At 33.5% G+C, this 25,712-nt stretch overlaps 1 protein-coding gene across 4 annotated transcripts in view; it reads right to left on the bottom strand.

Moving 5' to 3' along the window:
* Positions 1-1,005: 1,005 nt before the first annotated feature.
* GABRA2 (gamma-aminobutyric acid type A receptor alpha2 subunit) overlaps positions 1,006-25,712 on the bottom strand; it is a 150,717-nt gene continuing 126,010 nt past the window's right edge. Inside the window, exons 8-10 of one of the 4 annotated variants that reach the window (XM_010358013.2) lie at positions 13,332-13,534; positions 7,631-7,810; positions 1,006-2,045 (exon numbers count right to left, since the gene is read on the bottom strand). In XM_010358013.2, coding sequence (XP_010356315.1) covers positions 1,749-2,045; positions 7,631-7,810; positions 13,332-13,534 — 680 coding nt within the window. In that variant the 3' untranslated portion in view covers positions 1,006-1,748. Of the gene's footprint in view, positions 2,046-7,630; positions 7,811-12,175; positions 13,535-25,712 lie in introns of those variants that run through there. The other 3 variants (XM_030917098.1, XM_010358014.2, XM_010358015.2) reach the window with 3 other exon arrangements.

The following is a 25,712-nucleotide window of genomic DNA, read 5'->3' as shown; positions in this document are numbered from 1 at the left end:
TAATAAGTTGCATTTGTGACCTTGGTTTTATACAATCATGCAAAGCATATAATAGAATCACGTTGAAACAAAGTAAATTTAAAAAATGAGGCAAAGGAATAGCAATTTTTGTTGAGATTTTCCTTATTTCCATAGGTACTCCTTTTATTGATTTTATTAGCATACCTATTTATGCACTATGCTCAAATACTGTACAAAACTGCAATAAATGTTACTATTTGACTACTTATGTTTCTACAAAAACACCATCGTAAAGGTGCATATATTGGTAAAAGTCAACTAATAACTGCTAATGTACATGTCAATCAAAAGTATCTGAGGTTAGGCAAAAACTTTGAATCTAGGCATAATACGCAATTTTTAACTTGTATTAGCATATTTCAGGGGTATAAATAATATTTTAAAATATTAAAAGAAAAATGAATTTTACCCATTAATAGCTAGTAATTACATAAAATTTAAAGTTGTGGTTTCTAATTAAGGTGTGTGTGTGTGTTTATAGTTTGTGCGCGTGAAATAATCCACAATCTATTGGCAATATTTTAAAGCTGCAGTGTAAAAATGTTCAACCCTTACCAAAACCTCTTCTGGTATACAAAGCTGTTGTAAATTTGAGTCAGTGAAATTTAAAGTTGCAATTTACAAAAGCAGATTTTCATTAATTCTCATCTGAAAGAACTGCTTTCACAAGAGAAAAATGTGCCAATTAACTGCCCTTTCCTTTATAATTAGTGGCTTCTGAGTCTTGAAAAGAAGCCTTAAGGCAGAATTTGCAGTAAACAGGAAAGAGGAGTATCATGTAAGTGCTTGCCATAGTGCGGGGCACCTACGAATGCTCATCAGTGGGAGTTTTTGGCACAATTTTCTAATCCAATATGCATGCTGCTCTGCAGCAACCAAACTGGATGCTTTTTCCAGTCTCCAGCACCAGTAAAATTTAGCTGATCAATTTCAATACAGCACATACCTGGAAAGATTAAGACACATTTATTTTCTTTTTTTTAAAATTAAGGTAGCTTACAATGATTAAAATTAATTGTAGGATTTCAATTATTACTTTCAAATAAACTCTGAAGCTAAAAGTGTAATGACCATGACACTCCAATAGTTACTAAATCGTAGGCACAATTAACATCCTATTGGGCTGAGTCAAAATTATTTGAGCTTGTCATGCTGTAATATGTTCATGGCTATAGATACTATACAGAGCAATTAAAAGCTGATTTCAAATCTCCAGTTTTTCTTATGTGTGCCAAGCTTCCAGCTACAATAGCAGGGACTCTGAGCATTCATGAACGGCGCTGATGTTGCAGATACAATGTTTGTTACTTCAAATAATTCATCTAGGAATGACAATGTTATCTTCCATCATAATCGAGCAACAGTAGAAAATACTCCTATTTAAGAGCTAAACCAAAAGGGTCCACAAAAGGTCGTACAGGATCCCCATTTTCATCTCTATTAGAAGAATAGGAAATAAATCAGGTCATCTGAAATTCACTTTAAATCAGGTCCTAGGGTAAATCTTTTAAAAAGGCAATGGCTGTTTTGGCATGGAGTGTTTTCCATCTGCAGTTCCATGAGTTAGCAAATGCATGTCTCCATTAAAGGTCTACTGGTAAACTATGTCACTATATACATACTGTACATGTTGGATCACAAATTAGCAGTTATTAGTCAGACTGTACATAGCAAAACAAACCAAATTTAATGTTGCTATACATCCCAAATATAACATGGGTCTCAATTCAAGGACTGACCCCTAATACAGGTTCTCTGTTTAAATATGTAGCCCAGTAAACTAAATTAAATGTACCAAACAAAACTGGAAAAACTATTCTGGACATTCTGTCAATTTTGCTAACACTGTTAAAAGTTTTCTTGGCTTCAGCTGGCTTGTTTTCTGGCTTCTTGTTGGGTTCTGGCGTGGTTGCGCTCTTGGAGATGGTGGAAAGAACTGGATCTTTTGAAAGGTTCGGGGCATAATTGGCAACAGCCACTGCATAAGCATTGTTCTGTATCATAACGGAAGCCTTTTCTTTTTTCTATTGAAAAATACAAAAATTAACAGAGTGTGAGTTGAGTTTGCAACTTAACATTTTCTAAAGTCCACTTCAAATTCTGAAGGAAAGTATCCTAATACAAATGATCATGCATTAGAAAAATCCAGAAATTAGGAAAATAAATAAAGGTGTTTATTAAATTAAAAATCCATTAGGGTGAGAAAACCCCCAGAGTAAAATTAATGGTACCACTTTCCTGGAGAATCATTTTGGTTGTGGGTTGACATGGAAAATAAACAATGGAAAAATACAAGTTTAAAAACCAATATAACTTTTCTCTTCTCATGAGCCAGTCAAGCATTTGTCAAATGAATAACTGAATAACTGAAATGTAGAAATATTTTAACAAGAGGAATGATAATCTACAATGAATGATCCCACATTTCTAGCTTCATAACAGGATTCCCTCCCACCTCACGTCAAAGTCATACAGCAATGCTTTACTCAGAAAATGGGAAATCATAACCTTATGAAGATGGCAGTGCAACAAATCCTAGAAACATAGAAGGAGAATAAAATACAAAGTCTTGGATTTTTGCTTAGCTCATCCGGTTTCTCTTTATAATCTCTAGTTTCGTTATCACAAACTCTGGTCTGAGTCACTATTATCTCCTGCCTGGACCTTGTGTCCTAGCTTGGCTTGATTTTGTCCAACCATTAGACACATTAAAGCCAAAGGGATCTTTTTGTAAGACATAAATTGGATCATTTAACTTCTATGCTTACTTCCCTTAAACACTATTTCATGGAATTTAGAATGGAAACAACATTTTTTACAATGGCTTCTTTCTTTTGTTCGTTACCTACTGGTTCCCCTGAAATAACCTCAGTTTTCAAAATACTTTCTTGCTTTGGTGCCATGCTTTTCACCATGATAGTTTCCCAGCCCAGAAGACCTCAGTTTTGAAAACCTGGAATACCTTCTCCCCAACCCATTTTTCACATGACCACCAATTCTTACTCTTATTTTGGTCTTGGTTTAAATGCCATTTCCTAAGAAAGGACTTCCTTAAGGCTACCCTAACTAAACATAACTTTGCTCCCCATATATACTCATTCATAACACCCTAATTTGTTTCCATTATAACATTTTCCAAAATGTGTTATTTCTTAGTCATGTGATTATTCGATTGACATCTTGCTTTCTCTTTCAATGAAGGCTGGTGCTGCTTCTGTCTTGTTCAACTTTGTCATCTTAGCAATTAGCATGAAGCCTTTCACAAGTTAGCCACATAATACGTCAGTGAAATAATATATAATTCATTTAATAAAATGAAAATATAAATAGTATTTATCTGTTTCTTTACTAATATAAATATATTGTTAGTTACTTAAATACAAAGTAAATTGAGACAGCAGTGAATTAGCCAAAATAGTGAGCAATGTGTAAAGCAACAGATATAGAGGACAAATTGGTCGACAATCGTATTTTGACTCTTAGTTATTTTAATTAAGAGCTTTCAAAGTGTTCAAATAAGTTACAAAAGGAGCTCTGAAAGCCCAGGAGTTTCTAAAAACAGTCATGGATCACCCATCTTTCACTGGCCTGAGTTTCTCCCTCTCCTCTTTCCCCTACTGACATTCTTCCAGATCTGGCTTAATTATGAAAGAAGGAAGGATGAGAGATCACCATTTGTAACTTTATAAAAGCTACAAAACACCTTTTCTTCAGTAATGATGCAAGTATTTCCAGTGTTACAAATAGAGGAAAATGTCCAAGTGAAAAACTGATAAGGAAAGTATAAGTAACACTATTTGAGCACTAGAATGTGTCAGGTTGATTGCTAGCCAAGGTGACATCTCTGACAAACCTCACTACGGGATAGAAAGTTCCCTTATTAACCCCATGATATAAGTTCAAAAATGAAGGCTGAAAAAGTTTTGTGACTTGACTGGGTCTCTGCCTATTAAATGGCTGAAAAAGCACTCAAACTTAGATGTATCTGACTTCTAAACCTCTGCTTTTAAACACCATGCCATACGATTTTCTGTCTGAGTAAGCTGTTTGAGACATGGGAGTATGCTTTTTCCTAAAATATTCTTGTTGGGGTTTATACCAATAGGTCAATCTTCAAAAAGGATTTTTCAACTTATAATGTATATAATATATAGTGTTTATATTATTATTTGAACCAAATTGAAACGTCATTTAAAATGATATTAAGTTGCACATATAAAGAATCTGGGCCTTGAGAAATTTCCTTAATATTTTTCTTCAGCTTGTAACTTGACAAGAGGAAAATAATGATACTAAAAGTATATCAAACTGTTGTAATAAGCGAATGGATGAATGTATTATTCTAACCACATTGAGAAACACATATTCTCCTAGTGGACTGCAAATCATAACTATTACAAGCCAGACAGTGATTATTGGTATACAAGATGTAAAGGCAATATAATTTATTATGTGTTAGGTAGAGGAAGACAAATATTTTATTGAAGAACTCAAGGAAAGTTTGATGGAAGTAGGACATTTATGTTGGATGAGGAACTATGGTGTAGGATTTAGACATGTAGACCACGAAACATAAGATATAAATGTCTTTTGTTGCAACAGCAGTCTCCAACTAGAAACCCTATACTAATTTTAACCAATATTTTCTTTCCCCCCACTTGAATACCCTTCAATTGCACATACATGCACAAGAAATACAGGTACAAAATCTTTGTAAAACTCTAGAGCAAAGGGACTCATCAGTCTGAACAGATACTCTGACCAATCAGAAATGAGAAGCAGCACATACCAGCCAAGTATCAACCCTGCATATTTGTATGTTGGCATTTTTTGTTCCATGCTAACACTGTGGACTCTTTAATAAGCAGTGTTAAAACTTGTTCCAAGTTATGTTTGTAATTTTTATTGACAGCTATAAATAACAAAATTCACCTTATTTTCTCACTTGTTTAAAGTATGGCTTTAATTTCTGAATCAGCGTAAACTTCAGAGTAGGGCTCAGAACCTAAAAAGGTAATGATGGTTTTGGCTCTCTTGTAACTTGGAAACTACCATTTTCAGGACCAAGTAAGCAAAGTACAACAGCTATGAGTACCATTTTTAGTTAAGAACCCGGTTATTGGCACCTGTAATTTCTTACCAATTCACTGAATGAAGGGCAGGGCAATCCTACGGTGCTTCATCTTCTGAATTCCTAGCCACAGCACAGTAAAGCTTTTCTGGCTCAGAATTTTACAAAGCCTTATTTTAAAGGGGAAAATAACTCCCCTCAGTCCATTTGAAAGTAATAACTTCAAATCTATAGTGAAGCAGATTGTTTCTCTTTATTTAAAATTAAAACCATGTTTATGGAGAAAAAAAATACTGTTGAATTCATAGCTGACTTAGAATTCTAAGATCTTCTAAAGCAGAGTCTATAAGTTAAGTCTACATAACATATATTATTAATATTCTTTATAAGACCCAGATTTGATAGTGATAGGACCAAAGAATATCCATACCCTAGCTAAATGATAACTGGGAAGTATTACATGGCCCTATTCACTATCGACTTCTATTAAAAATAACTATGTTGCGAGAAATCGTACTATAGAGACCTCTTTGAATATCATGCAGGCTTTGGATCAAGCCAGACCATCAGCAGGCTGAATCCTTGGGCCACATGACTGATTCTGCTTTATTTAATGTAACTTTTAGCTTACACTCAGAACCTGAAGAGAAATAATCCAATGAAAACCTTTGTGTTAATAATTAAAAACAGTACTCATTTTCATAAATGAATTTTTTATGCTCATGTTCCTATACAAAATTTTTTGTTTCTTTTGAGAACTAGAAAAGTTCTGATAGTTCTGACTGCCTAACTTCCTATTGTCTAATCTCATGCTGTATTTCTACTTTAAGGCACCAAGATAGGCCACTTCGTATCATTTTTGAGAATAAGGCCAGGTATAGCCAAAAATATACACTGTGTTTCAGAAGTCCATTTTCAAAAAAGGTAATGTTACAAGTTGAGAATGGGATCAGTGGGAAGGAGACTAGGGATCATGCAGGCAAACTGACACTACTTTCTATTAATTGTAAGCAATTCTCATGGCTTTTGAAATCTATGCATGAATGACTGATACAATATCTCTCCAGAATTTTTAACCATTAAATTTCACTAGACTTCTCTACCTACATGTCCCACAGGTAATTAAAACAAAACAAAAAAAGTCCAGAAATGCACTCAGCTTCCATCCACTCTCACTTCTTGCCGAAATCTGTACACTCACTTTTACCCCTAACCTGCTACTGGTGACACAATTCAGCCAGAACTGATAATTAACTCCACATTGTCCCTTGGTTGCCTCCTTGCTATCACCAGGCTAACACTGATTCAGCTCTGAGTCATATTGACTGAGATAACACTTTCTACTGCCTGCACTTCCTTGCCATTTCATGCCTTTCTGCAGGACCCTGGTGCTTGCCTCTAAAATGAAACATGTATGTATCTTTTTCACTTTTGTTTTCATTTCACTTCATTGCAAGCTCTTTGAAGGCACAGACTGTGTACTGCAGAGCTCCTAGCATAGTTCCTGGCTCAGAGCAGGTTCAGAAACATTTGCTTAATGATAAATGAGTGGCATGTAACTAAAATGCTTACTATGATTAAAAAAAAGTATATATAACATATAAAGTATAACTTAAGATAATATGTTATATAGACTATAATAAATACTTTATTGGATCAATTGATACAGAATTCAAAAGCTTATTCTTCAATTCTATTATGTAAGTCTCCTGAATGTCTTCAATTTCACCATCTACAGATGTGTAAGACTGGGAAATAATAAAACAGGCTCAATTTAAAAAATCAAAGCTTGTAGAAGCTGTTTTATTTGTGATTTAGACCCATATCAGAAGGTGAAGATTTGATTTATAAACAAAACTATATATATATATATATATATAATATTATATATTATGTATTATCTGGGTGGGGGTAGAGTAAACTATGCTGTTATACAGTTTGTTGAATGTTCAGTTGTCAATGAAGTGGAATGAAAAAAATATAACCCACACAAGTTGATTTTCCATTTTAAAATGGCATTAAACAGGCTTAAGTATATTTTGAGTGTATCACTTTATTGCAGTCTTTGGATATATATTTAAAATATTAAGTCTGGAAAAATCCGGATTACAGAAATTAAAATGTCTTACACCATTGTATCAAAACAGTCTTGACTTCCTATGAGTGGTAGAGAAAATAATTTGCTAGTAACTTCAGCCAATGTTCTAGCTAACATATAAACACCTATGAGTAAAGTGATCTGGCCTTTGAATGAAAATAACAATTACATAGTTTGGAGTCAGAAAGAATCTTAGGGACTGTTCCTTACAATAAAGAAATGGGGCTCTCATTCAAACACTAAAAATAATAGGCTTGGAGAAAACAATCAGGTCTCCAAAGTATAAATCTATGCTTTTTCTACCATCTCATGTTGCCTTTTTACAGTTATTGCGGCTACTAGAAAGCCCATTACTTGTAAAATAACAACATGCTCATCGGTCAGATAATGCTATTGTTAACTGTCTACTAATCATCCTGACTGAGAAAAGTGATACTTACAGAAGATTCTCTGAAGGTTAAACAGTCCATCCACTTCTCTAAGTACTCTAAAGTCCTTTCTTGGAATAAACTGGGCCATGAGAAAGCTATATACTTGGAACATATTAGCTTAGCTCGTTGAAGAATTGCTTTCACTGAGTTGTATGTTAATATAATGCCTTCAGCTTTTATTGAAGGGGACTAAAAGAAACATCAATATGAAATCCATTATTGCGTTTATTGGGAAAAATTTGACATCACTTGCTACAGTACCCAGCTTCCCCTAATTAAAAAAAAAAAAGAAAAAAAAAAGCCAACATGATATTTTTTTCAAAAGGCAATTTCAGAGTAAGGAAAAGTTTTTCTCTGAGAAAATTTATATATCCAAAGAAAAATAACTCTTCCCTCCCCCAAGGTGTCACTTTGGTCACCAAGAAGCTGAGAATTTGAAGCTTAACTACTATCGCTATTGACTGCAGCTAATGTGCTAGCCCAAAGATGAATGTATTTGAGTCTATTTTCTTTCACCTTGATTTTCTAATTTTATTTCTATTTTATTCAATTATAATTTAAGTGAACGCATTCTTTTGATAAACTGCCTGAAATACTTTGGAACAAGGCAGGATGTTATGAATACAAATAAATAAATAAATACACTTGAAAACATGATGTTTTCTATGAATTAAATAAAATGACTCAAAACAATAGCACATTCCATAACTGTTTGGATATTTTGTTCCTATGTCTACGTTTTGAGTAATTTATTATCTACTGTTTTCTATACTTTCCTTAGCCAGTTTGGACTCACTGACTCAGCTTTAGAATTGAAAGCAATCTCAAGGAATTAAAGTAAATACATTTTTTATCACCTCAATAAAATATGTACTAAATACTGTGCTAAGTAACAGCAGATACGATGATGAATAAGGCAAAACATTGTCCACTCAGACCTTGTAAACTAGTGCAAGAAACAGATTTATTTGCAATACAACTATAATGTAATGAGATGTTGTAAAAATAATTCGTACCAAGTGGTGTCAAAACACAATTTTGGGAATGAGAGGAGTTAAATACATTAGTCTGAAAAGTTTTCATATTATGTAAAATCAGATAGATCTTAACAAATAATAGGAGTTTGTCAGTTAGCAGAAGAAGAGGACATATTATTGCAAGAGGGGTCAGGAGGTCTAATGTTATGGAGCTGTGCAGAGTTTGGGGAAATGATGGTGGCTAGTAATGGTTAGAGAAATCATATGACTATGAAACTTAGATCTATCCTCAATCCTGGATTCACTACCTATTAGATGTGTGATTCTGACCAAGTAACTTTATTGACCAATTTTCATTTCTAAAATAGAAATATTCCAGACACATAGAAGTAAAATCACAATAAAAATCTTCCTTATTATTCATCATAAAAACAAACATAAGAGAAAACTATATACTTGGGCCATATTAGCTTAGCTCCTTGAATACCTGTCTTTAATAATTCATTAAAGAACTGAAGAGTTAGTTAAATGATCTGATTTATGTTTAGAATAACTCCGACAGTAATATAGAGATAGATAAGAAGAAGACACGATTAAAAATATAAAGGAGTAACAAAAAAAGTAAAGAGATATGGTGAAAATATGGTCTAAGATATGTAAGGAAAATAATGGACAAGATTTATTGACTGACTAGATGTTGAGCGCTACTTCCAAGTTGCTGGCTTATAAGATTATGTTGTGGCATTAACTGAAGTACCAATTACTGATACCAGGTATGGGCAGTGGAAAGATATAAAATCAATTTTCTTGTATCCTTTCTAAAACATATATTGTTATATTCATGTTGAGATTGAGATTGAGATGCTATATTCAGGTAGAAATGTTCCAGGAAGAGGTTAGATATACTATCTTGTAAGTTTAAAGGTATGGTGTATAGTTATTGATAATGACTTTGAATAGTGAAATGAAGGCAAGGGTTTTAAATTTTGATTGGGTAATACCTCTTTAAATCATACCATATTTACTGAGCACCTAACACATGTAAGAGCCTGTACAAAATGCCAGAAAGAAGTGATGTATTAAACAAAAATGGTCATTTTCATAATCAGTGAAGGAGCTGAGACAGAAACATGCAATTACAAACTACAATAAAGGCTCTAATGCAAAAGAACAGAGTACTGTACACACTTATAATGGAGGCCTCATCATTTACAAGGGCAGGGGAGGGCTCAGAAATTTCCTGAGGAATTGATATTTGTGCTGAGGATGGCAAATGGGGGGACAGTATGCTTAGTGTTGCAGATATTCATGAAAGCATTGTCAGTAAAACCCTTAAAGTGAGAATCACACAGTGAATACTGAAAACAAAAAAAGCATTAAAGAAAGCAGAATTAACTGTCTTTAGGGATAAACAAGAACGGATGCCAAGGAAGCTGGATCCACTCTGAACCCTGGCAGAGAATAAAAAAAACAGAAAATGAACAGTGGCAGCTGCCAGGATGTGAGGGAGGAAAGCTGATCCTCTGAAGTTTGATTTAAGAAGGAAAAGAAGAGAAAAAGTTTCTGTGCTGGGCCTGAAGAACAATTCTGGAGCATAACAGTAAAAAAAAAAATTAATGGGGATTCCTTGAGAAAAATAGGAAAATCATTTTCAGATCTTAAAGTATGGAGGTTATTAGTGCTCTTCAGCTACAAGATAGTAAATGAAAAGGAAATTAGATTATAGTTGGCCGAGAATTAAGTTGAAAGTGATAACATTGCAAGCAAAGCTTTAAAAAAGTTTGAATATAGAAAAGAGGTGAGAAACTGAGGATGTGGGAAGAAAGTGGCATAGGATTGGAAAGAGTTTTCATCTTGGTAAATTAAGCATATTAAGCATCTTCATAAGCTGAAAGAAAGGAGGCAGTTGAAAATAATAAGATGGCTTTGAAGACATAAAATAAGAAAACAATAACTAATGGAACAGTTTGAGAAAGCAAGAATGAAAGAGATCAAATTAAGAGCTGAGTGAAAGAATTTGTAATGAACAAAAGGAGAAAAGGAAAAACATCGGATATGAAAAAGGGTTCCATAAGAGCATAAATAGACACCTTCATATATGGAAAGGCATAACAATTTGGAGTTTGATAATCTGATCCAGCACTGTATTTTTCTACTGATAAGGTTTTCTTGCCTAATTTCACAACTGAGGCTAAAAGTAGTATAAAGTCCTGCCCAAACCTACAGAGCAAAGTAACTTTGCCTTTTAATATAGAGCTCAAACGTAGCTTGAATATTACTGAGAGTGTTTATTTATTTATAAAACCTAAATTTAAGTATCAGTGCACATTCTACATGTAATATGTTGAGTGTGCCATCACATGTAGTAAACAGGTTAAAGATATATGTCTTTTTCTTAAAACATACAATATCAATATGTAGCTGAATCATTATTCTTATGGGGCAAATTGATACTTGGTATTTTATGAATTTTCAAAGAACTTTTCATTTGCTCATTGGGTTGACAGATAACCATATTTGCTCATGTTTACCAATGTCACACAAAAAAGGACTTCCATAAGCCTGGTTAGTCAGAAAGGGCACTACAAATAGCCTGTGCACAAAAACTCTGTATTTAAAGAAAATTATAATTTTCTATTTAAAAATTAAGTCTAAGGAATATTAAGGTAAAAGCAGATAAGCTACTTTAGGGCACTCTTCTGGATTTCCTTTTAGTTTTAAGGACATTTTAGTTCTTAGTCCGAAGGTAGGTTTATGAAACAACTCTCAAACTCATCTGAATCATGAAATTGGATAGAAAACCCACTGATAAATTCAATATATATATATATATATATTTTTTTTTTAACAAAACTTTCCATGAAGGCAAAGAAGTCCTCCCACTGGTATTACATAGTCAGATTTAAGATCACAAACTCATTCATTCTTTTATACAATAAATATTCATGAAATGCCTGGTAAGGACCAGACACTGTGCTGGGCACTCTAGCTATGGAAAAGGAAACGAGAACAAGCAATGCCTGATATATTGTTTTCTTGAAGTCAACCACAAGAACTAAAATAACATAAACAATGTTAATTCTTTTCCTGAAAATTAGGTTGGAATCTCAGTGATTTTGACATAGATTTATCCTGGCTATGTGTAATTTGGCATATGATTAGACTTAAATCCACTATTCACACGGAGTAAGCTATTGCTTTTACAGAGCATTATCAATTATTTGTTTTTCACATTTAGAGGTACTTCTGCTTTCCAAGGTAAAGAGTTGAGAAGGCATATCATTTCATAATGTCAATTTGGTACTCTCTAATATTAAAATAATATATCAATAAATTTACATATGGGAATTCATGGCACAAAACATTTGTCTTTTGCGACATATTAACAAAGGTCTAATATTTTATCTCCAAAAAATTAGTATGAAAGTGCATATGTAACCAATATACCTCAAAAAATAATTGCATAGATACCATGAAAAAGCAGTAAACCATATGGACAATGAAAACATAAATCAATACTAAAATGTAATGGAAATGCTGAAACAGCCCAGAAGTTAAGTATACAAAATTGACCAGATTCCTTTTAATATTTATTTGTTGGCTCTGTTAGTAGGGAAAATACAACTTATAAAATGAAATAAACCATCAGCCTTATTAAAATTTCTATGGCTTAGAAAATTAAGGAAAAAGACCAAGACTTTTAAACTATAATATTTACTGCTTATATATTTTAACTGTAATATTGTCATAGAAATGAAAAAATATATTCAAATAACTGGAAAAGAAATCAAATCTGCAAGTAGGTTAATCCAAATTTAATAAAAGAAGCATTTAGGTTGATACAATGTTAAAGAAATTCTCTGAATACAACATTTTACCATTATTAAGAATATAGATGATTATGATACATTCTAAGCCTCCTGTTAAGGCAGATACATAATCTACAGAGTATGAAAGGAAACAGCTGTTATATCAATGCACAAATCTCTAATTAGATTCAGTACTTGAAAACTGAATATGGACAGCAATAATCTCAAAAGAAGTTAATCTTAAAAACAAATAACTTTTCCCCTTTAGACCACATGAGGAATTTAAAATTCCTAGGCATTTCAGTACTGACGTATTTATTCCATACAACATGGGAAAAAATTTTTAAAAAATGCTACATGGGCTTTTACAATCAATCAACAGAGATTGGAATAGGTGAAGAGGACTCAATTCATAGACAGAGCCTGGAATTCTATAATAAGTAAAACTAATGTCCATTTTCTTTTTCCAATCTCTTTATAATAATCCAGTGTGGTGTTAAAACCACGAACTTCACAGTCAGACAGGTATATCGGGGTTCAAGTATATTTACTAACAATTTGTGTAAGCTTGGGCAAGTAAATAGCTTTACTGTTTCAGACTCTTCATGAGTAAAAATGAGAATAAGAAGGCAGTCTAGTCATAAAGATGCTATAAAGATTATGTGAGAGAGCATAGGTAAAACACTTAGCACAGTGCCTGACACATACAGCTCAACAGATGCTATGGAGTGGTTTTAATGGAAGTATTACTACTACAAGCGCTCCTAAAGGATTTCAGGCGAGAACACTTTAAAAGAAATTGATGTGATTTAAATTCATAGATATATGGATGTCTTTAATGTCAATTTTTAGAAACATATCTGTTACAAGCTGAATTCATTAGGGTATTTTCTTAATAATGATAACACGGAAGCTCTCACTTACCTTGTCATTTACTACACTCTTCCCATCCCAAGCCCATCCTCTTTTGGTGAAGTAATTAACAGTTGCAAATTCAATTAGGGCAGAGAACACAAATGCATAACAAACAGCAATAAACCAGTCCATGGCAGTCGCATAAGCCACTTTGGGGAGAGAATTCCGAGCACTGATGCTTAGAGTTGTCATTGTTAGGACAGTTGTTACTCCTGCAAAAGAAAAGATAGGAACCAAAAACATCAATAGTTACTGGCAGGACAGCATGGGAAGTAGCTTTTCTTTCTGCCCCCATCCCCCAAAGCTTTTGCTACTCTTATCCACCAAAAAATAATAAATAAATGAATAAATGCTAGAATACAGTGTAAAGTTAATTATCTTAAATAGGTATGATATTTCTTCATGTAATGACTCTCAAAATATTTTCGGTTTCCATTTTTGTTCTGTATAAAAATCACTTTTCCTCTTCCTAAGTACTATTGAAGTTAAAAAGACTGGGAATACTGAAGTAGCATTACCTACAAGGAAAAGCAGGCACTTTAAATGGGCCCATTGCCAATTAATATATATTTTTTAAATCTTATAAAACCCTCACATTAATTTGTTCATCATTTATTTGAATCATGTTAAGCAGTGGACCAATAACCCACAGAAGTAATCATGAAGGAACCGTGATTTAAAACTACTTCAAGAGGCTCGGCGCGGTGGCTCACGCCTGTAATTCCAGCACTTTGAGAGGCTGAGGCGGGTGGGTCAGAAGGTCAGGAGTTCAAGACCAGCCTGGCCAAGATGGTGAAACCCCATCTCTTTTAAAAATACAAAAATTAGCCTGGCATGGTGGCGGGTGCCTGTAATCCCATCTACTCTGGAGGCTGAGGTAGGGAGTTGCTTAAACCGGCAGAGGTTGTAGTGAGCTGAGATCACACCACTGCACTCCAGCCTGGTCCACAGAGCAAAACTCCGTCTCCAAAAAAAAAAAAAAAAAAAAAAAAAAAAAAAGGGACAGAGAGAGAGAGAAAGAGAAAGAGAAAAAAGAAAGAAAGAAAGAAAGAGAGAGAGAGAGGAAGGAAGGAAGGAAGGAAGGAAGGAAGGAAGGAAGGAAGGAAGGAAGGAAGGAAGGAAGGAACTTCAAGCCTGGCTATTTCAGTATTAAATCAATAATTCTGGATTGCTCAGCATTATGAGGACATAATTTTCTTTTACAACATAACTTACAATCCATAAAATATAAACCAAACCACTAAAAACAAAAACTCATAAAATATAATTAATTAATTTGTAATTTTCTTGGTTTTAAAATAGTATATTTCCTTTCCTTTTAACATATAGCTTTTCTGACAGTGGTAAGGGAAGTCACAATTGATAAGAGAAAATAAGGCAATATTTCAGGAGGTAAATTGCATTATAAGTCCTCAAAATGTCCACTACAATAACCTGTTTTGTCAGGGATCCAATATAAGCTTAATTATGTGCACTGGAGGTACATTAAATTAAAAGAAAATATGAAAATGTTAAAGAAATGTTCATTCATATTTGAAGGTTCTTTGTATTTTATTTTCCTTTAGGATAAAGCAGTATTTTCATTCATTTACAATACAGTTAGCAATTCAAAATAGCAATAATTCCAGTAAAGCATGAGTAAATGCATCTAGAAATACCCTATGATTGTAATAGTAAGAATGAAAGAAAAAAGGAACTTTATTTCACCAGCTGCTGAGTTATTAAAAACCACATTTACAGAAACATATTATGTTTGCACACACTAAATTGTGAAAGGTTTTGATGAATACGTTGCTTTCCTTTGAGACTTTCATACAAAAGAATAGAATATAAGACAGATACACATGTACATACATACATATACATATACATGTACATATGTATGTATATACGCTTAATATAGGAAATGAAAATAACAAATCATCAGCAATAGTAAAGATAATACAAAAAAGTTGCTTTTTAAAAGCAATATTATCATCAAAATGTTAGTAAAATTTTTAAAAATTGATACTCTCCTGATATTGTGGAAGATATAGGGCATTACAAATTTGTGTCATGCCTAAGAAACTGTCGTCTAATGCAAGGTCATGAAGAATTAGCCCCATATTTCTTATCAGTTTTAGAATTTTAGGTCTTACCAGTGAGTCTTTGCTCCATTTTCAGTTCATTTTTGTGTGTGGTGTAAGGTAGATGTCAAAATTCATTCTTTTGCACGTAGATAGCCCGTTGTCCCAGCACCATGTGTGAAAAAAGACCTTTGTTTCCCCATTAAATTATCTTGGACACTTTGTTGAGAATCAATTGACCATAGATATGTGGGATATCTCTGTACTCCAAATGTTATACCATTGATCTACATATATATCCTTAGTCAAGTTTTTTTTTTTTTTTTTTTTTTTTTTTTTTTTGAGACGGAGTCTTGCTCTGTTGCCCGGGCTAGAGTGCAGTGGCCGGATCTCAGCTCACTGCAAGCTCCGCCTCGCAGGTTCACGCCATTCTCCTACCTCAGCCTCCGGAGTAGCTGGGACTACAGGCCCCGCCACCTCGCCCGGCTAGTTTTTTTGTATTTTTAGTAGAGACGGGGTTTCACCGTGTTAGCCAGGATGGTCTCGATCTCCTGACCTCGTGATCCACCCGTCTCGGCCTCCCAAAGTGCTGGGATTACAGGCTTGAGCCACCGCGCCCGGCCCTTAGTCAAGTTTTACACTGTTTTGATGACTCTAGCTTTAGAGTAACTTTTGAAATCGAGAAGCTTGGGTCCCTTCTTATTCCTATTCATCAGTCTTAGTTTTCTTCAAGATTGTTTTGGCTATTCAGGATCCCTTACGTTTCTGTATGTTGTTACCATCATTTTGTTCAGTTTTGTAAAAAGGTCATTGGAATTTTAATAGATATTTAATTGAATCTGCACATGATATTTTGGTAGTAATGTCATTTTAATGATATTATGTCTTTCAGTCTTTGAACACAGGATATATTTCCACTAGATCATTCTTTCTCTCTCTCTCTCTCTCTCTCTCTCTCTGTCTCTCTCTCTCTCTCTCTCTCTCTCTCTCTCTCTCTCTCTCTCTCTCTCCTGTCTCTCTCTGTCTCTATTTCTCTGTAATAAACATTTCCATTTATTTAGGGCTTCTTTAATTTCATACAGCAACATTCTATAGTTTTCAATATATAAGTCTTTCATCTTCTTTGTTAAATTTATTTATAGATATTGTATTTGTTTGGATGCTAATGTAAATGGAATGGCTTTCTTAACTTTCTGTTCAGACTGTTCATTGCTTATGTACAAAAACACAACTGACTTTTTGTATGTTGATTTTGTACCCTGCACCTTTGCTGAATTTAATAGCTGTGACAATTTTGACGTGGTTCGTTAAGGGTCTTCTATAAATAAGATCATGCAGTTTTACTTCTTCCTTTCCAATCTGTATACTTTGTTTTTCTTGCCTAATTGCCCTAGCTAGAACGTGTAGTATAAAGTTGAATAGAATTGGTGAGAGCAGACATCTGTGTCTTATTTCTGATGTTAGGGAGAAACTTTAATCCTTCACCTACAGGTATGATTGTTTGCATTTTTATTTTTTTTATTTTCCATAAATATGTTATATTATATTGATTTGATTTTTGTATGCTGGCCTAACCTTGCATTTCTGGGATAAATCCCACTTTGTCATGCTATGTAATCCTTTTAAAATATGGCTGATTTTAGTTTGCTAGTATTTTATTGAGGGCATCTGCATCTATATTTAAAAGGAATATGGATCTGTAGGTTTTTAATTGTGATTTCTTTCTCTAGTTTGGTATCTTGGTAATACAGCCTTATAAAATGAGTCAGGAAATGTTTCCTTCTCATGTATTTTCTGGAATATTTTGAGAAAGTTTGTTGTTAATTCTTTACATGTTTGGGAGAATTCACCAGTGAAGCCATTTGACCTTGAGGTTTTCTTAATTGGAATATTTAGTTTGCTAAATTCATAGTTTTATTTGTCATAGGTTTATTCAGAATCTTGAGTTAATTTTAGTCATGTGTCATTGCTAGGAATTGTTATAGTTAATATAGATTGTCTAAATTTTTGGCATACAATTGTTACCAGAATTTATATATAGATATAGATGCAGATATATACATATATATATATATATATATATATATATATAGAGAGAGAGAGAGAGAGAGAGAGAGAGAGAGAGAGAGAGAGAGAGAGAGAGAGAGAGAGAGAGAGATTGAGAGAGTCAGTCTTGCTTGACATTTCACCCAGGCTGAAATGCAGTAATGTGATCTTAGCTCACTGAAATCTACACCTCCTGGGTTCAAACGATTCTTGTGCCTCAGCGTCCTGAATAGCTGGGATTACAGGAGCATGTCACCATGTCCAATTAATTTTCATATTTTTAGTAGAGACGGGTTTTGTCATGTTGGCCTGGCTGGTCTCAAACTCCTGGCCTCAAGTGAGTGATCCACCCGCCTCGGCCTCCCAAAGTGCTGTGATTACAGGCATGAGTCACTGTGCCTTGCCACATATATATGTTATATAAATTTCTTTTTCTCTATGGTCAGAAGTGATGTCCTTTCTTCTTGCTTAATTTTAGTAATTTGATTTTTGTCTCTTTTTTTCTTGGTCATTGTAGCTAAAAATAACTCAGTGTTATCGATCTGTTCAAAAACCAACTTATGGTTGTGTGGTAATTTTTTCTATTTGTTATTTCTGTTCTCTCTACAATTTATCTCTACTCTATCATTTATTTTTCTTCCCCTTGCTTTGGGTTTAGCTTTTCTACCATTCAAGGAAGATGGTTAAGTTATTGATTTAAGAATTTTTTTTTCTCTTCGTAACATAAGTGGTTAGATATACAAATTTCTCTCTAAGAACAAGCTTTTGTCATTTTCCATAACATACGTTATTTTTTGTTTCCATTCAATCTTAAAATATTTTCTAAAACCTCTTGTGATTTCTTCTTTGATTTCGTGGTTATTTAGAAATGTCTTGTTTAATGTTTACATACTATAAATTTCCCAAATTTACTTTTTTATTGATTTCTAATTCTATTCTATTGTAGTGTCAGAACATACTTTGTAATAATTCAGTCTTTGAATTTCTTGAGACTTGTTTAATGGCCTAATGCATTATCTTCCTAGAGAATGCTTCATGTCCACTTGAGAAATATGAGCATTCCCTTTTTTATGACCAGAGTACGTTAGGTGTAGTTGGTGTATTCTCTATTCAAGTCTTCTATATTTTGCTGATATTCTGTCTAGTTATATTTATTTTTAATATTATAAATATGTTATTTTAATATTAAACTTTTAATATGGTAAATATTTTATTTTAATAAAATATTAATTTTTTATTTAATTTTTAATATTTAAAATAAATATAAAATAAATTTATAAATTTAAATATAAATAAATATAAAACCATTTTTTATTTAATGTTTAATATTTTATCTTAGTTTTGATGAATAATTCTAAGTTGAATATTTTTATTTTCAAATATCTTCCCATGGCCTCTGGTCTCCATGGTTTTTGATTATTTGTTAGGTGCTAATCATATTTAGAATCCCTTTTATATGAGGTGTTACTTTGCTTGTAACATTTGCTTGTTTCAAGATTCTCTATTGGCCTTTGGCATTCCAAAGTTTCATTATGATATATCCAGTTGTGATGTCTTCGAATTTCCTTTATTTCTAGTTCATTGAGCTTCTTGGATGTGTTGATAGAAGGTTTTCATCAAGTTTGAAAGGCTGTAGCCATCACGTCTTCAAATTTTTTTTTTTTTTTTTTTTTTTTTTTTTTTTTTTTTTGAGGTGGAGTCTCAGTCTGTCACCCAGGCTAGAGGTCAGTGACATGGTCTTGTCTCACTGCAACCTTTGCCTCCCAGGTTCAAGCAATTCTCCTGCCTCAGGCTCCGGAGTAGTTGGGATTACAGGCATGCTCCACCACATACAGCTAATTTATTTTTATTTTTGGTAGAGACAGTGCTTCACCATGTTGTTCAGGCTGGTCTTGAACTCCTGACGTCAGATGATCCACCTGCCTTGGCCTCCCAAAGTGCTGGAATTACAGGTTTGAGCCACCATGCATGGCCCAAATATTCTTTTTTTACCTTTCTTTCTCTACTCTTGTTCTGTGACTACAAAAGATTCGTGTGTTGATATGCTTGATGATGTACAACAGGTCTTACAGACTTTGATTAATTTTCCTCATTCTTTTCTCTTTCTGTTCCTCGTATTCAACAATCTTAATTGACTTATCATTGAGGTAACTGATTTTTCTTTTTGGACTGTTTGAATCTGCTGGGAAGCCTCTCTAGTGAATTTTTTATTTCAGTTATGATAATTTGAACTACAGAATTTCTAATTGTTTCAATTTTAAATAATTTATATTATTTTATTGATAAAGTGTTTGAAATATCATTATTATACTTTCCTTTAGTTCTTTGGACATGGTCTTCTTTAGCTGTTTTATCATAGTTAGCATAGTTAAAGACTTTGTGTTGTTAGTAAAATGTCTGAGCTTCCTCAGGTAGAATTTCTAACGAATTTTTTTTTTTCCTGAAAATGGGTTATAGTTTCTCTTTACTTTGTATGTCTCATATTCTTTTTTGAAAATTGGACATTAGGAATATAGTAATGTGGCAAATCTGGAAATCAGACTCTGACCCTTCTCTGGGGTTTGTTGTTATTATTGACAAACTTATTGTTTGTTTACTAGCTTTTCTTAACTAATTCTATGAAGTCTGTGTTCTTTTTACTTAGGGACTACCAAAGACTCTGTTTTAATAGCTTAGTGGGTCATCTAATGGGTAGACAGAATATGTAATTGTTAGCTATTTTTATTCTTCCTACTTTTGTTATAACAGATTGACAATCCCTCAGGCAAAAATCTCAGATTTAATATTCTCCAAAATCTGAAATGTTTCAAGTGCCAAGATGACATTGTAGATTTCAGAATTTTCAGATTATGGATGCTGAACTAGTGTGTATTCTACAAATGTTCCAAAATCCAAGAATATCCAAAAGACTTCTGGTCCCAAGCATTTTGGATAAGGATAGTCAACCTGTACTGCCATTCTGAAAAAATGTATCTTGCTGATTTGACAGAAAACAACAACAACAACAATAACAAAACCCTAGAGCTACATGAAACTCTAAAACTACTAGAATAAAAGATAGAGAAAGAGGTATATGACATTAGTTTGCGTAATAATTTTTTAGGTTTGACTGTGAAAACATAGGCAACAAAAACAAAGATAAACGAGTAAGATTACATCAAGATTAAGAGTTTCCATGTATTAAACAAAATTAACAGAATGATAAAAATCTGGGATTGGTAGAAAACATTTGCGAGCCACACAACTGAAAAGTGCTTATTTTACAAGGTATATAAAAAACTCAGACACCTCTATAGAAATAAAATAAGTAATCAAATTGAGAAACAGGCAAGGGACTTGAAAACATATTCCTCAAGGGAAGACATAAATAGTTAACAGATAAGTGAAAAAAATGGCCAACATCACTAAACATTAGAGGATATCAATAAAAACTATAATGAATATCGCTTCACGTATTTTAGAATGACTATTATCAAAGGGACAAAAGAGAACAAGTGTTGGCAAAGATGTATATTGCACATTCTTGGTTGGAATGTAAACTATGCGAATTAGTATAACTATTACGGAAAACAGTATGGGAATTTTTCAAAAAACAGAAAATGAAATTACCGTATGATCCAGCAATCCCATTTCTGCGAATTTACCCCAAAGACTTGAGATCAATATATTGAAGTGACGTCTGCACTTCCATGTTCATTACAACACTACTTACAATAGCCAACTTACGGGATCAATCTAAGTGTCTTCCAAAGGATGAATTAAGAAAGAAAATGCGGTATATGTGTACAACGGAAGAGTATTGGGCCTCAGAAAAAGAAGAAACTCTGCCATTTGAGGCAACATGAATAGAATTGGAGAATAATATTCTGAGTTAAATAAGTTAAACACAGAAAGACAAAAGCAGCATGTTCTCACTTATAGGTAAAATCTAAAACAATTGAACTCACAGAAGCAGTGAGAAGAATGGTAGTTACTAGAGGCTATGAGGTCAGGAAAATGGAATGGGGAGATGATAACCAAAGGGTACAAAGCCTCAGATAGGAAGAATAATTTTCATGTTTGTTTTGAGAACAGTTGCAGAGTATGGCAAATATAGCTACTAATTAAGTTCGGTAACTTCTATTTCACTAAGAGAATATTTCTAATATTCTCATTACAAAATGTTAAATGTTAGAGGTGATAGATATATTAATTAGCTGAGTTTAATCTTTCCACATTGTATTAAAAATCATAACAGCATTTTGTAATCCATATTTATATGTACAATTATAATGTGTCAATAGATAACAAAAAAGAAAGTATAGAGATAAATGATATACAAGACTCTTCTATGAACACTACTTATAAAAGCCAGAGTGGCAAATTGGTCTATTAACTGATACAGAAGTAGTCTGAAAATTTGTTGAATACCTTCATTATAAATACCATGACAATATCACAAAGAATAAAGTAGTGCTATATATTGACTACAAATATTCTGCATTAAAAGTTTCATAATTCCATTTGAATGAAAATATACACAGCTAGATTTATATATCAATATACATGTAACTGTATAAGTGTAGTAAAAAAAATCAGAAAACTAACACCTACAGTTACCATTTTGGGGAAGAATGTGGTATTTAGATTGAATGGAGAAAATTAAAATGGACTTGTGGCTGACTTTTTTTTGTTTTACATTTTTTGCTATTTTAAAATGAAATACCAGGAATAAAATTAAAACATAAAATCTCTAATGATACAATTTAAGATGGTAATATTAGCTATTTGTGAAAATTAATACTGAGATTATATTATTTTCTTTTTCTGCAGTGAAACTGCTTTGCATTTGTGATAAAAAATAATACAACAATTTTAATTTAAAGCAGGGATAGTTGATGGCATCTATCAATTCTAATTCAAATGTGAATTTTTGGAATATTTGATGGATGCACTAATACTGATTAACTTTTTTAAAAAACAGAAAACATTTACAACAAAATGCAAGTCCAAATGATGGCAAACCGTAAGTTGAATTTTGTTTCTAAGTCTACGCTAACAGTTTAAAATTAGATTTTGGTCTATTCATTCTAGGCAATAAAACATTAGAGCAATTTTAATACAAATCTACCGTAAGGCGATCTTCCTTATATCTAAATTATATTTTCTTTCATCTGATTTTGGAAATTTGGCAATAATGTTATTAACTTTGTCTCTAGATCCCCTCCTCCTTCCTTCCTTTCTTCCCTTTCTTTTTGTCTTTTTACTGGAAAAAATATGATTCTTAAATGCTACCTTTTCTGTTTACTGCTTTGTCGTAGCCTGGTCTCATGACACTATAAACAAAGACTACTGGACATTAAACAAAGAGACAGTGCACTTACCTGGAAAGCTCACAAACCTTCCCTGTACCTGTCTACCAACAATGTGCATTTTTCTGCACCTAGTTGGGTACTCTCTAAATGTTTCCTCAGCATTTCTTTAACAGACTGTTTCTTTTTTATCACCTCTGTGAGATCTCTACAATTCACTTATCTGGGAGGCTTTTTTGTCAGTTAAGAATAAAAAAGGTAAGTAACTTAAAGTGTTTTCAGCACTAAAATTCTCTATAATATGTGAAATATATGTGAGGATTCCCTATGCTTGACAATACCTAACTTATAGCACTTTTACACTTTGGTTTATTTTATATAATATTTTTATATCAAGGTATAGGCCAAAAACGTTAGATAATTGATGTTTTAACTCATACTAGGTGAGCAAATGATGTCCAAGCAAAGGGTGTTGGGTGAAAATACACGCTGAGAAGAAAGTCAAACCAAGGTAGGTAGTTTAGCACAGAAACTGACACTGCTGCAGCAGCTTCCCCATTTCTAACATAAGGATCACCAATAGCGCTTTCTAATAGTGTTGTTACTAAGACCAAATGAGTTTCTTCATGTAAAGCTGTGCCCCTACTATAAAAAATAAATAAATACTTCAATGCATGTATGCAAAAAATACCACTCTGAAAGCAAAGGTAGATTTAAATCAGAAAGACAAAATAAAACAAAATCCTCCTGTATATTTGTGGTTGGGGTGTGGGGTGGAAGTTAAGAAGGAAAAGTCTCAGAAACCAAACAGGCAGGAAAGGCTGCACTAGAACACATGTAAAATTGTTTGATACCACCTGCTGGTTACTGCTAGGAATGGCAGAAACAAAAGATAACTCTGATAACATGTGTTGGATTTCCCCTGCTTCAGGCCAATGGATAAAAATTGAAAGTAGAGAATATAACAAAGGTATGCACAAGACCAGGTCGTATGTGCCTCTAGAAAGAAATTCTACAGACTGCAAAACCTGAGCTATGCATACTGCAGCATTAGTAGAAAGTGCCCTCTCAGGTGCAAAAAGCTTTGACATTTTGTTAAATACCCTGCTCCCCAAATGAAATAAAATAAACATTTACAAATACAATTTAAGTGTACTATAAAAGGCTATAATTTTTAACTCAGAACCGTATTGCATCTGAATGATAAAATCATTGGAATTTCTATGTGCTAGAGAGAGAAATTAGAATTTGGATGACATATTTTGTCAGAAAGCTTAACTCAAACTCACATCTTTAATATTGGTGAGAATAAAGAAAAAATTACGATCTAGAAGAAAATGTTTCAAAGGCTGTAATAATACTGTGGACAACACTGTTGAAGGAATTGAAATTGTTCTATTTGCCTAAATATATCACGGATTTAATTCATCCAAAACTCGTATTCCCCTCCTCATTTTCTTCCTGAAGTCCTTCTCTCAATGAAATACTTCACAATCTAAATGATGCCATTTTCATATTGGCATCAACATGAAGCTGCAGAGATATAAAAATTTTGTCAGTCTAGGGAATTGTACATGCTGTTTACTCTACCTGGAGTCTTTTCACTGCCACTTGTTTACCTCTTTTGTATTTAGCTACCTTCTATTTCTTTACTTTATAAATTATTATTAAGTGCCTACTAAACATCAGGTACTCTTGTAAAAACTGAGAATACACCAATTAACAAAATTGCAAAGGTTGCTGCACCCTAGAGTGCCCATTCTGCTAATGCTGCAGTATATATAGCTCAGATTTTGCAATCTGTAGAATCTCTTTCCTAAAGGAACACACAACCACGTCTGAAGCATATCTTTGTTATATAGTCCTTTTCAATATTCTGTTAGTTGGCACAACTGTATACCCCAATAAATTATATGGATTAGAGCCTGTGTGTCTTCTCCCTAAAATGTAAAAGGGTGCTTAGTTGAGGGTAGTGCTTCATTTTTTTAATAAATTAATAAATATTTATTGAAACCACTCCACCAGTAATCTGTAATCAGTAAATATTTATTTTTTAGGATAATTGCAAGAAACCTATACTTTCTTTTATGAAGTAAGCATAAATGTAGTCCCTACTTTGTGCTGAGCACTGTAGAGCTGTGAATGGAGTGTTAGCAAAGCCAGATGAGCTCTCTAAGAGATATTAAAAAATAAAAGTACAAAAGAAGCCAACATCACAACTGGACAAGGTTTAAGATGACCTATAATAGAGCAGCCCACCTTGAAACAGATGTTGGGTAGGGCTTCCCTTAAGAAATGGGGACTAGGCCGGGCGCGGTGGCTCAAGCCTGTAATCCCAGCACTTTGGGAGGCCGAGACGGGCGGATCGCGAGGTCAGGGGATCGAGACCATCCTGGCTAACACGGTGAAACCCCATCTCTACTAAAAAATACAAAAAACTAGCCGGGCGAGGTGGCGGGCGCCTGTAGTCCCAGCTACTCAGGAGGCTGAGGCAGGAGAATGGCGTAGACCCGGGAGGCGGAGCTTGCAGTGAGCTGAGATCCGGCCACTGCACTCCAGCCTGGGCGACAGAGCGAGACTCAGTCTCAAAAAAAAAAAAAAAAAAAAAAAAAAAAAAAAAAAAAAAAAAAAAAAAGAAAAAAAGAAATGGGGACTAAGTTAACGGGGTACCCAGAAAAGGAAAAATAATCCTAAACTAGAAAAGAGCGTGCACAGAAGGCAGGAAGGCAAGAAATAAGGGTTTCAGGAAAGAAGAAGAGGCCAGAAGAGGAAGCAGGAGTCAGACTATTCGAAGCCTTTTTGACTATGCTAAGGTAATATAACTTACTTTCAAGAGCAATGGGAAACTATTTTTTAAAATTATAATTTAAGTTCTGGGGTACATGTGCAGAACGTGCAGGTTTGTTACATAGGTACACACAGGCCAGGGTGGTTTGCTGCACCCATCAACCCATCATCTACATTAGGTATCTCTCCTAATGCTATTC

The sequence above is a fragment of the Rhinopithecus roxellana genome, chromosome 2, assembly GCF_007565055.1.
Source record: "Rhinopithecus roxellana isolate Shanxi Qingling chromosome 2, ASM756505v1, whole genome shotgun sequence".
Lineage (NCBI taxonomy): Eukaryota > Metazoa > Chordata > Mammalia > Primates > Cercopithecidae > Rhinopithecus > Rhinopithecus roxellana.
Note: the sequence above shows the minus strand (reverse complement) of the source record. Positions and strands in the feature narration are given on the sequence as shown.